This window comes from Thalassophryne amazonica, chromosome 10 (genome assembly GCF_902500255.1).
Source record: "Thalassophryne amazonica chromosome 10, fThaAma1.1, whole genome shotgun sequence".
Lineage (NCBI taxonomy): Eukaryota > Metazoa > Chordata > Actinopteri > Batrachoidiformes > Batrachoididae > Thalassophryne > Thalassophryne amazonica.
In genome coordinates this window covers 26,292,813-26,310,489 of record NC_047112.1, presented here as the reverse complement: position 1 = coordinate 26,310,489, position 17,677 = coordinate 26,292,813, and the positions used below count along the sequence as shown (strand labels likewise).

Sequence of the window (17,677 nt, the reverse complement as noted above, 5' to 3'; positions counted from 1 at the left end):
CCTATACAAAGTGAAACTTGATCCGGAATCCAGATCGCCTCCTGATTTTATTACGTCCTTGGTGAACGTAATAACAAATTGGATTTTTTTTTTCCAGTACATATAGTAAAAGTCAAAAGTTTGATTAAACTGAATGGGTAAGTGTGTCCAGACTTTTGAATGGTGGTGTAAGTCGCAGGACCTCCGTAATGAATAACAAAAACCTCAACATATAATATACACAAGGTTGGGTAGGATTACTTTGAAATGTAATCCAAAAGTAATCAGATTACAAGTAATCCAAATGTATGTACATACATACATACATGTAATCCACATGTATTCTTTCAAAGTAATCCTACCCAACCTTGAAAATACAGTACTTCCATTGTGTGGACATGTCAGGTATGACATTTTGGTCATGTGGCACACTTCTCCAAGTATCATCCAGCACACAAGGGTCTCTGTTGAGTGCCGCAGAAATGTGAAAAAACCAAGGGGGCGTCAGTGGATCACCTGGCTGCTGCAGATAGATGGTTACTTACTGACAGTGGGGATGGCCTGACTGTCAATCTAAATGGTTGCCAACCGGAACCAGGGTGGTTTTGTCGTGTGGTGAAGACCGATGCTTGGCACCAGCGCACACTCATAGACCTGCCTGGTTACAAATCATGCATAAGGTCCAAAGATTTAAGCATGTTAAAAAAGATACACCAACCAAAGTATAATAATTACAACGACAATAATTTATTTATTCAGGTAGCTGAAGAGTCTTTGGCAGTAATGAACAGAGGACAATTTAATGAGAACATTTTAAAGTGCTGCATATGAAATGATCTGAAGGGGCCATTAACACAAACCTCAGTGAAGCAGCTCTTCAACAACAAAACAACATGACGAGTGCGAGCTGAGGAGCAATAACTGCTTGTGAAGATGTGATGATGGAGAACGTCTGAAGGGGGGCTAAAATAGTTTAAAATCTGCTAACGTGTCACCGTTATGTGAGCGATGATAAGACATCAGTGATGCTGCAAGTGAAAGACTGAAGTCTTCAAACGTGAAGCGTCCTTCAGTGTGGATTTACACAGTTCAATTTTGGCACTTTTCTCCCCTCGTACAAACACAATGTGGATTCATTAATAGTCACTTCAAATAATTACTATTCATACTGGCACACATCTCTGGCTTGAATGGAGTTACAAAAAACATACATATAAAAAAAACAAATAAACATTACAAATAAACATAGTCAATCATTTAGTGAAGAGGACGTAAACCACTACATTTCTTCATTTTCACGTCCAACTGGCACATCCAAGCAACTGACAAGTGCAACTTTAAAGTCAGTTCAGAGACACATGAACAATGTTTTCCATTCCAGTGAGTCACCTCCCTCCTCTGTTCTTGGAGATCTTCCCTGTAAATGATTGCCACATTTACTTGTAGCAAACAAACCTTAAAAAAAAAAGAAAGTCTAGCAGGTCAGTGACCGAGGACTTGAGGGAACGTTCTGTCTGGATTGGAAACTTGCATCACTACCCCTGAAAGACGGAGCAAGTAAAGCTGTTTGGGTATTCACTAAAGATTTGCTATAACTAAGTGATGAACCAATCGGAATACAGAAAGGACTGCATTCGTCACATAGTTCATATTACGAGAGGAAGCACAGGTGCGCTAAAAGAAAAAAAAAAATCATGTCACAGCTTCTGTCAATCAAGTCAACATCATTCAGAATACTGTCAAGGTTCATTCAGTCATCAATAAAGGCAACGTGTTTGGACCATCAGTCCACTTCTTCTGTTTCATCATCCACCTGGTTTTCTTCGTCTCATCTTCTATTACCAGAAGAGCAAATGGTCAGCTGCACAGATGTCACAGGACAAGAGAAGCTCATTCAGAGTACTGGTGGAGGTCAGGAGTTCAGGGGCTCCCACGTGTGCAAAATCCTGTTGTTGTAAAGAGTCTTGACCACAAGGGGTCTCTGTTTCACTTCATTACAGGCATCAGTGGTCACATTCATTCCCTAACTCTAACCCTGCATAGCAGGGCATGAAGTGCTGGAACAGTCCACAATCAGACGGGACTTCATCCCTCACCAAATCAATCTGTCCATCTGTCCTTTCTGTGTACAAGTCAAGGGCTCCCACCCGGTCCCTTTCCTGTATCGCCCCGGGTTAGCGGCGTGTGGGCGAGCCGCTGGGTTGCCTCAATCCACGGTCACAGGGTGACCTTGCTGAGTCTCAGCGACAGACTCGAGCGGTGCTGGGTGCGAGGAAGAGTAGAACTGCACCGACTGCGCAGCTGGACTGGCCTGCTGGCCGAGCCTCGCACCCGCAGCAGAAAGTCAAAGTTAGCAGAGGTGTTCATGGCGTAGAAGACGTTGGCGTTGTCTGGAATCACCAGCTCTGAAAGAGATAGAGAAAAAAAGGTGAGATTTGGGGAGTGTGATGAATATTTTACATCTCCACCAAAGAGGTGATGGTTTTATCCGCATCTGTTGGTTTGTTTATCACCAGGATCACAGGAAACATTACGGACGGATTTCTATGAAAACCTGTGGAAGAGTGGAGCATGAAGAATGAACAAACCCATTAAACTGTCACATGGATTCAGATCAAGAAATATATTAATCACGTTCTTCTTCTTTTTTTTTTTCTTGGGGCTTGTTGGGTCTTGCGTGACCCTCTTGTTTTCTCAGTCAGCAATACTTGAGTCATTGTGGTTCATTAACTTCGAAAAACAGCTCATCTGCAAAAACTAAACTGCTGAACTGCATATGGAGCAAGTGGTTCCTCAAATTTTATGATTTATATTCACTTCATGCAACTCAACAGTTTCTACTAAGTCAGGGGTGGGCAATTAATTTTTACAAGGGACCACATAGGGAACCTGAATTATGTCCGAGGGCCACACATTGATAACTCAGCAGTCTCCCATTAGAACTTTTACAAAAAATTACCTATTTAATAGCTTTTATAGGTAATTTTTATTATTGTAATATGTAAATATTTAAATATACCTAAATAAACGTCTCGAATGATTTGCAATACACAAGCTTGACATTTTGAATATATGTAATAATAATCACAGACCTCATGAGGGCCGGACATAGACATGCAAAGGGCCGCATGTGGCTCCTGGGCCGCAGTTTGCCCAGGTCTGTACTAAGTGTTTCTTTGGTGCCTGTCTGTTTAAAGAATTAGAAGAAGGAAAAAAAAAAGTCAACTTTTATGTAAAGGATAGATTTTCATTTTGTGCTTCTGAAAATCTGAATGAGAATTGTGGATAAAAAAAAGTGCAACCCTCCCAAAAATTCAACGATATGTCATCTACTGCATGCCAAAAGAAGTATTCATTCATTCATTTATTTTCTATACCTGTTTATTACAATTCAGGGTTTAGAGGAGCTGGGCCTATCCCAGTGGAGACTGGATGAGAGGCGGGACCACTAGTTTGTCGCAGGGCACCAAAAAAGCAGACTGGTTGAAGTAACTGCTATCGAACAACCACCCAGGCAGACAACCAGTCCATCCCCACTACCCTAAAAGTAGCCATCTACAGGCATCTACGGTAGCCAGGTGAAATGTGGGCATCCCATTGGCCTTCTCCAGCGGCTGGGGTCCTCTATACCGAGGCACCTGCATGCTGGATCATGCACAGAGAAACATGCAAATGGCCAAAATGTTCAAGTTAATGTTCCCTCACAATATAAGTCATACTCCTCATCCGAGTCTCCCAAAGTAATTGTTATTTTTTACTAATTCCAGTAGTACCCTTCTCCGTGTTCCTCAAGTGAATAAAAAGTCTATGGGTCACAGGGCTTTCTCTTATCGTGGAACGATCTCCCTGTGCACATAAGGCAGTTGGATTCTGTGGAGACTTTTAAATCAAGACTTAAGACCCATTTGTTTTCCCTATTTTATTGTTAGTATATTATGTTATGTGTTTTTTGATTTCGTTTTACTCTTTTATGGTTTTGCTCTTTTAATCTTTTATTTCATTTTGTTCTGTTTTTCCGAGTTGTGTTGTGTGAAGTGTCTTGAGGCAACCTTGTCGTGAGTTGGTGCTATATAAATTAATAAATTTGATTTGATTTTGTACCCAAGGATCCTCTGAGAGGACCCAGTACCACAAACATCCCGTCTTCATCTTAGGTCAACAGTTCCCACTCAAGTCTCCCAATGATATAGTAAGACAGACAGTAAGCACCAGGACCTGAAAGACTTGGACCTACATTCTCCTGCAAAGGCATTTGCATTTGCCAAACATCTCTGTCCAGGGAGAGAGATGCTCTGCTTAATCAATCAATCAATCAATCAATCAATTTTATTTATATAGCGCCAAATCACAACAAACAGTTGCCCCAAGGCGCTTTATATTGTAAGGCAAGGCCATACAATAATTACGTAAAAACCCCAACGGTCAAAACGACCCCCTGTGAGCAAGCACTTGGCGACAGTGGGAAGGAAAAACTCCCTTTTAACAGGAAGAAACCTCCAGCAGAACCAGGCTCAGGGAGGGGCAGTCTTCTGCTGGGACTGGTTGGGGCTGAAGGAGAGAACCAGGAAAAGACATGCTGTGGAGGGGAGCAGAGATCGATCACTAATGATTAAATGCAGAGTGGTGCATACAGAGCAAAAAGAGAAAGAAACAATGCATCATGGGAACCCCCCAGCAGTCTACGTCTATAGCAGCATAACTAAGGGATGGTTCAGGGTCACCTGATCCAGCCCTAACTATAAGCTTTAGCAAAAAGGAAACACATACACTTGGTGCAATGGCAAGGAAAAAGGCCCTTTTTAACAGGAAAAAAACCCCAGCAGACCATACTCAGTCAAGTGGACATCTGCTTTGGTGGAAAGTTTTAAGCCTAATCTTAAAAGTAGAGAGGGTGTCTGTCTGCCTGATCTGAATTGGGAGCTGGTTCCACAGGAGAGGAGCCTGAAAGCTGAAGGCTCTGCCTCCCATTCTACTCTTACAAACCCTAGGAACTACAAGTAAGCCTGCAGTCTGAGAGCGAAGCGCTCTATTGGGGTGATATGGTACTATGAGGTCCCTAAGATAAGATGGGACCTGATTATTCAAAACCTTATAAGTAAGAAGAAGAATTTTAAATTCTATTCTAGAATTAACAGGAAGCCAATGAAGAGAGGCCAATATGGGTGAGATATGCTCTCTCCTTCTAGTCCCCGTTAGTACTCTAGCTGCAGCATTTTGAATTAACTGAAGGCTTTTCAGGGAACTTTTAGGACAACCTGATAATAATGAATTACAATAGTCTAGCCTAGAGGAAATAAATGCATGAATTAGTTTTTCAGCATCACTCTGAGACAAGACCTTTCTGATTTTAGAGATATTGCGTAAATGCAAAAAAGCAGTCCTACATATTTGTTTAATATGCGCATTGAAGGACATATTCTGATCAAAAATGACTCCAAGATTTCTCACAGTATTACTAGAGGTCAGGGTAATGCCATCCAGAGTAAGGATCTGGTTAGACACCATGTTTCTAAGATTTGTGGGGCCAAGTACAATAACTTCAGTTTTATCTGAGTTTAAAAGCAGGAAATTAGAGGTCATCCATGTCTTTATGTCTGTAAGACAATCCTGCAGTTTAGCTAATTGGTGTGTGTCCTCTGGCTTCATGGATAGATAAAGCTGGGTATCATCTGCGTAACAATGAAAATTTAAGCAATGCCGTCTAATAATACTGCCTAAGGGAAGCATGTATAAAGTGAATAAAATTGGTCCTAGCACAGAACCTTGTGGAACTCCATAATTAACCTTAGTCTGTGAAGAAGATTCCCCATTTACATGAACAAATTGTAATCTATTAGATAAATATGATTCAAACCACCGCAGCGCCTTTAATACCTATGGCATGCGCTAATCTCTGTAATAAAATTTTATGGTCAACAGTATCAAAAGCAGCACTGAGGTCTAACAGAACAAGCACAGAGATGAGTCCACTGTCTGAGGCCATAAGAAGATCATTTGTAACCTTCACTAATGCTGTTTCTGTACTATGATGAATTCTAAAACCTGACTGAAACTCTTCAAATAGACCATTCCTCTGCAGATGATCAGTTAGCTGTTTTACAACTACCCTTTCAAGAATTTTTGAGAGAAAAGGAAGGTTGGAGATTGGCCTATAATTAGCTAAGATAGCTGGGTCAAGTGATGGCTTTTTAAGTAATGGTTTAATTACTGCCACCTTAAAAGCCTGTGGTACATAGCCAACTAATAAAGATAGATTGATCATATTTAAGATCAAAGCATTAAATAATGGTAGGGCTTCCTTGAGCAGCCTGGTAGGAATGGGGTCTAATAGACATGTTGATGGTTTGGATGAAGTAACTAATGAAAATAACTCAGACAGAACAATCGGAGAAAGCAGCCAAAGATAACGATACGTCTTTGGGATGGTTATGAGTAATTTTTTCTCTAATAGTTAAAATTTTATTAGCAAAGAAAGTCATGAAGTCATTACTAGGTAAAGTTTCTTCAATTAGTGATGAGTAGTAAGATGTCCTAGCTTTACGGAGGGCTTTTTTATAGAGCAACAGACTTTTTTTTTTAACCTGTTGGAGATCCCGCAAATTCTCAGGAGGTCCCAGAGAGTAACCCAATTAACCAAATCAAATGCTTTATGACAGTCAGCTGAAGACTGGTCCCAATTCTGATCTTCTTGACTTTCTTCTTACTGTAAGTGATGCTACCTCCTAACAGCAACTTCTAACTAAAACCGTGAACAACCATGTGGTATTGATGAAACGTGCTGTGATATTGCAGATGCGCAGCAGCACAGAAGTAAAAATCAGCCTTGATACCATGACGTTATGTTTTACCTCTCTCATCAGAGATGACCTGCACCAGCTCGTATCCCTTCTCTGGCCACACCTCCAGGTTGTGCTTTGCCACAGCTCTAGAAATTACAGCTGGAGTCTTATCTTGATTTGTCAGCTGATTAGGCAACAAAAACAAACAAAGAAGCAAATAAGTAAAGTGGTCCTTGGGAGCAGTTTACATAAACCCATATCCCAGCACTCTCCAGCCTCTCACCAGTATGCTCTTGTATAGATTTCCATTGCCGTGCTCCAGACTGACTCTGATGATGCATGCATCGTCTGCCTGGGTGTTGTAAGCTGGCGTTTGACTCGGTGAGCTCGGCGACAAGGGTGTCAGAGACAGAGAGCGTCTGTGAGCGCAGAGGGGCCTGGGGAGGGGGGAGACCGAGTTCATGGTGACGCTGGCAGTGGAGGAGCTGGTGTCCATGGAGTGAAGTGAAGCACAGGAGGAGGATTCTGAGAGCTGTAGAGACACATAAAGAGTAATGTGGAATAAATTAGGGCGTGCGGAATCTGGCAATCATGGGAATACAACACATCAAGTCTAGTCTGGAAGCATGCACCGGTGCCATCGGTTGACATATCCACCACATTACAAAGCTGTCCATTCCTGCTTTGCAAAAGTAGCCATCTATCCTCAGCAGTTAGGTGAAACATAGGCATCCCCTTGGCTTTTTGCAGTTCCTAAAGTCTGCAGCACCGAGGCACCTGCTCACTGCATCACGCCCAGAGAAGCAAGCAACATAGCCAAATTGTACCGGTGCATGTGAGACTCCCTAAGCAACTGTTTGACACAAAGTTATTCCGGTGGTACCCAAGGAACTGCAAAAGAAACTTAATACCAAAAACAACCAGTCATTGCCTTTGGTCACTGATTAGATGGGACTGTGAACAGAGTATAGTAACCCTGCTGAGTAATTTGCTCCCAATGTGCATTGAGCACTTTGCATGACAAGGCGTGTAAGAATATGCTAAAGCGTGGTCTGATGACGTAGCACAACTCGTACAGGCTGTAGTTGTACCATGTGTGCAAAAAGAGTAAGAGATTACCAAATGATGTCATAATTTGCCACTGAAAAAAAAGAGAATTTTCTAACATCTTGAAAAATCCCACATAGACTGCAGCACAACAACAGAATATCCAGGTTCATCACGGACATCCTCTCAGACCAGTTAAACTTTCCCAAGGTATTGACATGATTTCAAACTGTGACCTTCTGTGATGGATAGCTATAAAAATAAGAACAGGGTTTTTGACAGGAGGCACCAGGAGGCACCCTCAAAATCAGGACCTTCATCCTCCTTACAAAGTATCAGTATCACCAAACACCTCTGTCTGGCAACCTCATGACTCTCTACATGTTTGACATTTTCTCCCATATTTGTTTTGGACTAAGACGTATACCTGGTGTATAGCGCGGTAAACCAGCTTCCTTTGGTGGGTCTCTGAGCTGTGAGTCGGGGAGAGTCCCTCACAGTCTGAAGGACTACTGGAGTCACTGGAAGACACACTGACAGAGTCCATGCTTTCCCCTGAGCTGCCTGTAGGAGGCGAGAGTGGCGTCTCTCTTACCGGCGAACTGGCTGCACTAGAATCTGCTCCAAGAAACAGCCTGAAACAGAGAAAGAAAGCACAATAAAATAAATAGGTCAAAGCATTTCACTGCTGTGATATGGCAGTCTGACACATCCAATACTATTTTAAAGTGTCTGACACATCCAAAACTATTTTCAAGTACTCTCTCGTGTGTTGTCTGGGTGTACTACTCACAGGCTCAGTCTTTTCACCATACTTTTTCGAGGTTTGGACGGAGTTGGACTGCTGTCACTGAGAGCTTCAATCTCACAGGACAAGGAGTAACTGCAATAAAAACCATTCAAATTGAACTTTATATACTGAAGAACAGTTTCATTTTATTCTGAGCAACAGGGAAGGAAACAAGTTCAAATGTCAAAAGAGAAAGGGATGAACAAAAGCGGAAAAGTTGCTGGATTACAGCTGTACCTTTCTTCTTCGCTGAGTTGAGGCTGGCTCTTGAACCAGCGGAGGAAAGCCGGATCAGGAGTCAGACAGTAGCTGTTACAGGCCGACTGAAGCAGTTTGATCTGAGCTATTACCTCAAATTCCTGCAAAGAAAAAGTAAATGTTAGATACACGCCTCTTTTCTACAGATGACTTCATGTGATGTCATACAAGGGATGCACTCACCCGTCGTCTCTTCTCAAAGTTGATCAGACCACCCTGCACAAGAGGCACAAAGAGCACGCTGTCAGACTCTGGACATCACATACCAGCGGCTGCTTAGACAAATAGCATTAGGCCAAATGCCACCCCCCCCCACCCCAAAATAAAAAACAGACCAGCAAAATTCTGCACATGTTCGTGGAATCTTTTGCCGCAATTTCTGACAGCTGAAATGCAGACTGTCTGTTCGATCTGAAGAGTTGTGTAAAGTCAGAGACGCATAAGGTGCACGTACACATGCGCAAACATGGACACATTCAGCAGGTATGAAAGTTTTTTTTTTTTTTTACCTCTGCAAGGTCAGGTAGCGCTGTGTCCAGCATGGTCAAGTCGGTTAGAAAAGTCCCTAAGTAAGGTATTGTTCCTTGCATCGCTCCCTGTGGAAGAAGAGTAATTTGATTAAAAACAATGCAGAGGATCCTCAGGGAATGTCCACATTTGTAGTTTACAAATAACAACATGGGTAACTTCATTTTTCCCCCTCACAATTCTACTTACAACACCCCATAATGACAACATGAAAAGTTTTTTTTTTATTTTTGCACATTTATTAAAAATATATAAAAAAAGAAATAACACGTACATAAGTATTCACACCCTTTGCTCAGTACTTTGTTGATGCACCTTTAGCAGCAATTACAGCCTCAAGTCTTCTTGAATATGATGCCACAAGCTTGGTGCACCTATCTTTGGGCAGTTTTGTCCATTCCTCTTTGCAGCACCTCTCAAGCTCCATCAGGTTGGATTTGAAGCGTCCGTGCACAGCCATTTTCAGATCTCTCCAGAGATGTTCAATCAGATTCAGGTCTGGGCTCTGACTGGACCACTCAAGAACATTCACAGAGTTGTCCTGAAGCTACTCCTTTGATATCTTGTCTGTGTGCTTAGGGTCATTGTCCTGCTGAAAGCTGAACTGTCACGCAAATCTGAGGTCAAGAGCGCTCTGGAGCAGGTTTTCATCAAGGATGACTCTGTACACTGGTGCATTCATCTTTCCCTCAATCCTGTCTAGTTTCCCACTTCCTGTCACTGAAAAACATCCCACAGCATGATGCTGCCACCACCATGCTTCACTGTCGGGATGGTGCCCGTTTCCTCCAAACATGATGCCTGGCATTCACGCCAAAGAGTTCAATCTTTGTCTCATCAGACCAGAGAATTTTGTTTCTCATGGTCTGAGAGTCCTTCACGTGCCTTTTGACAAACTCCAGGTGGGCTGCCATGTGCCTTTTACTAAGGAGTGGCTTCCATCTGGCCACTCTACCATACAGGCCGATTGGTGGATTGTTGCAGAGATGGTTCTCCTTCTGGAAGGTTCTCCATTCTCCACAGAGAAATGCTGGAGCTCTGACAGAGTGACCATCGGGTTCTTGGTCACCTTCTTGACTAAAGCCCTTCTCCCCTGATTGCTCAGTTTAGACGGGCAGCCAGCTCTAGGAAGAGTCCTGGTGGATCTGAACTTCTTCCATTTAAGTCTATAGAAAATTCCTGTGACTTCATGCTTGGTTTGTGCTCTAACATGCACACTGTCAACCTTATATGTAGACAGGTGTGTGCCTTTCCAAATCATGTCCAATCAACTGAATTTACCCCAGGTGGACTCCATTTAATCATGGCAAAGGCTGTGAATACTTATGTATGATAGGTTGGAGCCTATCTGAGTTGGAGGAATGCCTTATTTGAAAATAAAAACCTCAGCTCTTCATTAACAAGCTGCTGTCTCACCATTTCCTTCTGCAGCTGTAGTCTTTTGTGGGTGCGCTTCTGGTGCTCCTTGGCACAGCTCTCCAGACTGGCAAACTTTGATGTGCCTTCCTTTAAGACAAAATAAAAAAGAAAAGCTTCCATCATTACCATATATAGGCTCAGGCTGCTGGACGCAATACTGTATGGCCATCGGGTATTGCAAAGACGTTGCGTTCATCCATCTGTCTGTGTTCAGCATAAGTCCAGTCCTATTACTGCCAGAGTCTTCAAATTCACAGGGAACAGTCTTGGGACACAGACCTTGGACAAGTTCAGAGATGGCTAACCTTGACGTATTTTAAAAGGATAAATGTCACATTATGTTTCTTTTTTTTTTTCATTTTTGAGGGGCAGGGGTGACAGCCAGTAGAGTAGAGTGGCACCATGACGTCAATGGCTGGTCTAGCTAGCCACTGTTTTGTTTGTGTGTAAATATAACCTCTGTCATATATTATATAAAAGCTAGCGAGAAATAAACAATTTTAAACTGAAAATGTTGTTTTTGGAACCTGATAACACCTCTGAAGTGATTTACAAGATATTTTGTGGATGTTAGCATGGTGACGTCACAGGCTGGTCTAGCTAGCTGTAAACTCTCTTTCATTTGTGTGTAAACATGACCTCTTTGTCATACATTATGTAAAGTGTAGTGAGACATAACACTTCTAAAACTGAAAATGATGTTTTTTGGGAACCTGATAACACCTCTGAAGTGATTTACAAGACATTTTGTGGATGTTATCACAGTGACATCACAGGCTGGTCTAGCTAGCTGTAAACTCTCTTTCATTTGTGTGTAAATATGACCTCTATGTCATATATTATGTAAAGTGTAGTGAGACATAACACTTCTAAAGCTGAAAATGCTGTTTTGTAACCTGATAACACTGACAACACCTCTGGAGTGATTTACAAGACATTTTGCAGATGTCTGAGTGTATGCTAACTTCTGCTCCTGTCAAATGCTCATGCGTACCTGATTTAAATATGTCATAAGAGACCATATTGTTTGCTCGTCACTGTGGGCAAAACTTTTATTCAACTGTCACTCAGATTGCATAGAATTTCTCCATCTTGGTTTTGAACCCACTCATTCACATGCACTTTTGTCCCCTTTACCTCTTTGTGTCATCCAGATGAATATTAACATCTGATTTTTTTTTGTTGTTTTTTTTGGAGCTCCCAAACATCTTTTCTCACTTCCAGTTGCTGGATGGAGCACCAGGTTGCAACTACTGCAACACATTTGTTATTTGTCCCTATACGAGGTCTGTTAGAAAAGTATCGGACCTTTTTATTTTTTTCAAAAACCATATGGATTTGAATCACGTGTGATTGCATCAGCCAAGCTTGAACCTTCGTGCGCATGCAAGAGTTTTTTCACGCCTGTCGGTTGCGTCATTCGCCTGTGAGCAGGCGACGCGCGGAATTCCTCCGCTCCTCTTTCCATGACAAAACCTCCTGTAACAGTGGAATGTGCTGTTCATTTCCAAACTGGACGCTGTGTTTTATCCGGGACGTCCTCTGACTAGCAGAGGAATTGCGGAAGACGTGGACATCAGCACTTTTTCGGCACATTGAGACAGACGTGCGGAGGAATTCTGCGCGTCGCGGTGGAGCCGCATGGCGCAAAGCAATGCCGTGATGAAGCCTCACAGGACATGTTCTGGCATGTCCAGGCTCATCCACAATTTCTCGGTTAGTCACACGACTGAAAACCCACCGACAGCCGTCTGAAAGCCATCTCAAAGCTGTCCTGTAAGACCAACACGGAGGTGGTTTTGTGGCGCGCCATGATGGCATGGTGGCGCATCCGTCCGCTTTTCTTTCCATGAAAAAACTCCTGTAACAGTGGAATGTGCCGAAAAAGTACTGATGTCCACGTCTCCTGCCATTTTTGTGTAATTCAGACGACGTCCCGGATCAACAAAGCCTTCACGTTGGAAATGATCTGGTTGATTCAGCCTGTCGATCGGCACTCAGAGCGAGGCGTGCTCTCAGCAGCTGTGGGCGGTCTTTAAACCGGCTGGACCACTCCTTAATCTGTGTAATCCCCATAAAATTGTCCCTGAAAGCCATTTGAATTTTCCGAATGGTGTCCACCTGGAGGTCTCTCACAGTTTCTGGAAAAAATTGATGCAGTAAAGCTCCAAATCGTTCAGACATTTATTCGCAATAAAAATCCGACTAGAGGGGTCGACCACTGCTCACACAAAGCCTGCTCACAGGCGGATGACGCAACCGACAGGCGTGAAAAAACTCACGCATGCGCACGAAGGTTCAAGCTTGGCTGATGCAATCACACGTGATTCAAATCCATATGGTTTTTGAAAAAAAATAAAAAGGTCCGATACTTTTCTAACAGACCTCGTATGTCTCAGTGAGAAGGACAAAATATTAGCTTCACTTCTACATATAATGCAGTGTAACAACACTTTGGACAAGTGTAGCTTCATAAAATGTAGTCAACACATGAATTTGGCAATCAGAACATTTTAATCAGTGACTTCTTGGACCCCTAGTTCTTTTTTGAGGATACCTTTTTGCTGGATTAAACTCATCTGCACATATTAAAGCCATGCACCAATAGCGGGATAACGGAAAGTTAGATCTCACCCTCATGAGTAGCTCTCTGCTGGTCAGATAGTTATTGTGGTCTGAGAAGATGTCAGACAACTCCTCAAACGTCTGCATGCTGTCTCTGCATCAAAACACAGATTTAGTAAGAGAACATGCCCCAGAGGCCGATTCCTCCGCAGAGATGGGCTCGGTGCAGCGTTCGGGTGCTTACTTGTGCACGCAGGCCCATGCCCGTTTCAGTCTGTACAGCGGGTTGGACTGCAGCGCAGACACAATGGCACGCAGAGACGAGAAGTTTTTGCGTATTCGACACTCCTGCAAAGTGATATTTAACACTAAGGTCAGTTGGGTGTCAGCCCACATGAGGGTGTGAGAACATGCGTGAGGACCTGTGCCAACCTGAGCGATGTCTATCCACCGCTGGATGACCCGCGCTCGGACGTGCGGTCTGATTTGTCTGTGTTTGAGCACCGTGCTGACCACGCAGGCCGCCACCGCGTTGAACTGAGTAATGGTGGCACGGATGGTGGGGGCACTGTGTTTGTTGTGCTTTTATCCCTCTGAGACCAGATGGAACCCAGGCAGTGGTGTGGGACAACCTTTTTAAACAGCAGCTGCAGCAGAAAAATAATGACCTCAGAATGATAATATTTTAAAAAACAAAGTCCCCCCTCCCCATTTCAGTGTACCTTCCCTTCACTTACTGCGTCCATGTATGTCAGCTGCTCAGCCACCAGGTCTGCCTTAAAGGACAGAAAGTCCTCCTGGACCTCAATTTCTATTTCGTCCTCCTCCCCCAGGCAGAAAGAACTGTTGCTTTGGAAACCAGCTGAAAGTCAGCAAAGAGAGATTATTTAAATCAGGAGCTAATGACACCGTCGGGAGGGAATTATTTTCCTTCATGCACATCTTCATATATTGTGCTGCAATTGTGCAAAGTTTAATTGAAATCCACCTAACGGTTAGGAGGAGCTGCACTTGCAAAATTAATGAGATCAGAAGGACAAGGTGATTTCTAGACTCCAACACTCACACACAATTTCTGTTTGCAGGGAGTACAAAAAAAAAAAAAGTATGGAAAGGGTGTGGTGCGATTGGGTCTATGTGGGCAATCCACTGTGACTGACGTTACATTCAGAGAGGAAGCAGGCCCTTTGAAGTGACCAGGACTTAAAACATACAGCCCGAGTGTTCCTATCTTGTGAAATACATAAAAGGGATGAGGTTTCCTTGGTAGGGGAAGGAAACTTTGTTAGCACTTAGTACAAGTTGGTGATACTCAATACTATGGGTATGACTGCAGTTACAAAAAACAGTCACTTAGAAAATTCATAAACGTTTTTGCAACTTTGCCTTCAAATCATACAGGGTTAACAACTCTTTTTATTCTAGGATATAAGGTTGCAAGGAGCTGTCATTCTGCTGCTCCTATGTTACAAATCAAAGGCATAAACTGAATGATTGCAAAATTATGTGCGACTGACGTTATGTGACTGACGTTACAGTATGTCACTCTATATTTAAAGGTACAAAAAAAACCCCAAAACATTTCTGCTGATAAAACAATGTACTTTGACTGGCAATTGCCATATTCTATAATTTAACAGCTTAATACTAGGTTATGTTGGTATATTTATGATTTCTGGGCCAAAGCAGATGCAGTGCAGGCAACCAATTTCTCACTTCAACTGAAGGTGTGCAATGTTCTCACTAACACAAAGCAATATTATGCTTATGCAGAGCATGAAAAATCAGTTTATGCAACAGATAGAAAATGAGCCCAAATCATTTGCATTTTGATGGGAGAAAAACATGAAAAAATAAACCTGCTATGACATGGTATAGCTAACTTCACTGCATCACATAATTGAAATTACTTTCTTTCTGCACAAGTGAATATTTGCTCTTACAAATTTCAAACACTATTCTCCCCAATTTCTAAAGAAGAAACTGGCCTGTGACTTGCTACAACATGGAATTGCCCATAACAAAAACATTCAGCTGACAAAATAAGCTGTGAAGACAGTTACCATCAGTCTCATCAGAGCAGGCCTGACTCTGCAGCTGCTCCAGAAGACCCTCGGCCCGTCTCAGAGCCTCTGAGCCCGGCAGGGACCGTCGCAGGTACTCCATCAGCCTGTGGAGACACGGGTAGTGTGGAGGCTCCTGGAAGTCCTCTGGACACTGATCCAACCAGGCACGCAGGATGGAGGCCAAGGCACTATGGAGGCAAAGGTTTGAGCAAGTTGAAAGCGCTGGCACAGATACAAAGCTGAAAGAAACTCGATATGGATTAAGTTGCGCATATGCATAAATGTAGTTTACTTTCTAATGGCTCTGTTGGTTTCACAGCCGTTGCACCTGTCTGGACCATTTTCATCCACGTTTCCATACCTGCAGCGCACCAGAAGATTTGATTTGATTTTTTGAAAGCAAGTGACAACTTCTCACTATATTAGTTTGGCTTCATGGATTTAGTTCAAAATGTAACGCAGCACTTCGAGCATACTTGTCCAGTAGCAGCTGCAGCACAGACTGTGTGCTGGTAAAGGCTCTGTAGGTGGACAGGAAAATAGAGGTGTATGTGAGGTCGTTGTCTCCATACGCCGTCAGTAACGTCTCCACCAGACGCTCCAATGTTCCGGCTCGGATACTTCGAATTTTGCAGGTCTCCAGCTGGCTCACAGTGTGGCCGGGAGGCAAGCGGTCCCCTTCAGCCTGCACACAAACATGTTTTTTTTTAAACACCAGTGCAAACACAAATGAACCACGTTCATAATCCAAAGAACAAAATATTCATGGAAAAAATGAGGCAGTGAGCCCGGTTAAGATTTGAAGGAGAAATGTGGCATTTTTCAACCTGGTCTCATTTTCAAGATGTCTTGGGATTAACATTTTCACTCAGGACAAAATGCTATTAATTGGTGCAATATTGATTTACAACAGGGTATCTGGCTACATAATGGCACGGCAGAGGGCCAACTAAAAATATTTCTGATAAACTGCTTCTGGTCATCATGGAATAGGTGAGGTTGTCATTAATAGTGTCTGGTAGCACAGAGATGGTCCCTGGTAGAACTGCAACAAATAATCAGTTAATCAGTCACCCTCTGCACACTCATCAGCAGCCAGAGGAGCCTTTTCAGCCACAGACTGCTCCTTCCCAATGCAGGACCAACAGACTGAAAAACTCCTTTGTCCCTCAGGCCATCAGACTGTACAACTCCTCACTCAGGGGGAGGAGGAGTAACAGGAAGACAGAGGACAGGAAGGAGAGGAACAGTAGTAGCCAGTAAACCAATATTGATCAGTATGTGTGGTATTTATATTTGTGTATTTATATTGCAAACTGTTTTTTTTGTTGTTCTTTTTTACTTTTACTTTTGATACTCTGTGTGCTGCGATATGATGCTGCTGGAACCTCAATTTCCCTGAGGGAGTCTTCCCAAGGGATCAATAAAGTTCTATCTAATCTAATCTTCTCTAATGAATTAAAAATCGACTATGAAATTAATCAATCAATCAATCAATCAATTTTTTTTTTATATAGCGCCAAATCACAACAAACAGTTGCCCCAAGGCGCTTTATATTGTAAGGCAAGGCCATACAATAATTATGTAAAACCCCAACGGTCAAAACGACCCCCTGTGAGCAAGCACTTGGCTACAGTGGGAAGGAAAAACTCCCTTTTAACAGGAAGAAACCTCCAGCAGAACCAGGCTCAGGGAGGGGCAGTCTTCTGCTGGGACTGGTTGGGGCTGAGGGAGAGAACCAGGAAAAAGACATGCTGTGGAAGAGAGCAGAGATCAATCACTAATGATTAAATGCAGAGTGGTGCATACAGAGCAAAAAGAGAAAGAAACAGTGCATCATGGGAACCCCCCAGCAGTCTAAGTCTATAGCAGCATAACTAAGGGATGGTTCAGGGTCACCTGATCCAGCCCTAACTATAAGCGTTAGCAAAAAGGAACGTTTTAAGCCTAATCTTAAAAGTAGAGAGGGTGTCTGTCTCCCTGATCTGAATTGGGAGCTGGTTCCAGAGGAGAGGAGCCTGAAAGCTGAAGGCTCTGCCTCCCATTCTACTCTTACAAACCCTAGGAACTACAAGTAAGCCTGCAGTCTGAGAGCGAAGCGCTCTATTGGGGTGATATGGTACTACGAGGTCCCTAAGTTAAGATGGGACCTGATTATTCAAAACCTTATAAGTAAGAAGAAGAATTTTAAATTCTATTCTAGAATTAACAGGAAGCCAATGAAGAGAGGCCAATATGGGTGAGA

The 17,677-nt window shown here is 42.9% G+C and overlaps 1 protein-coding gene across 1 annotated transcript in view; it reads right to left on the bottom strand.

Moving 5' to 3' along the window:
* Nucleotides 1-706: 706 nt before the first annotated feature.
* The window catches only part of rgl1 (ral guanine nucleotide dissociation stimulator-like 1), a 56,541-nt gene continuing 39,570 nt past the window's right edge, over nucleotides 707-17,677 (bottom strand). Inside the window, 18 exon segments of the mRNA XM_034179605.1 lie at nucleotides 707-2,133; nucleotides 2,177-2,384; nucleotides 6,828-6,942; nucleotides 7,042-7,290; nucleotides 8,233-8,440; nucleotides 8,599-8,688; nucleotides 8,833-8,954; nucleotides 9,037-9,069; nucleotides 9,363-9,449; nucleotides 10,798-10,887; nucleotides 13,435-13,519; nucleotides 13,610-13,713; nucleotides 13,798-13,946; nucleotides 13,949-14,012; nucleotides 14,103-14,227; nucleotides 15,429-15,619; nucleotides 15,724-15,792; nucleotides 15,908-16,116. Coding sequence (XP_034035496.1) covers nucleotides 2,197-2,384; nucleotides 6,828-6,942; nucleotides 7,042-7,290; nucleotides 8,233-8,440; nucleotides 8,599-8,688; nucleotides 8,833-8,954; nucleotides 9,037-9,069; nucleotides 9,363-9,449; nucleotides 10,798-10,887; nucleotides 13,435-13,519; nucleotides 13,610-13,713; nucleotides 13,798-13,946; nucleotides 13,949-14,012; nucleotides 14,103-14,227; nucleotides 15,429-15,619; nucleotides 15,724-15,792; nucleotides 15,908-16,116 — 2,178 coding nt within the window. The 3' untranslated portion in view covers nucleotides 707-2,133; nucleotides 2,177-2,196.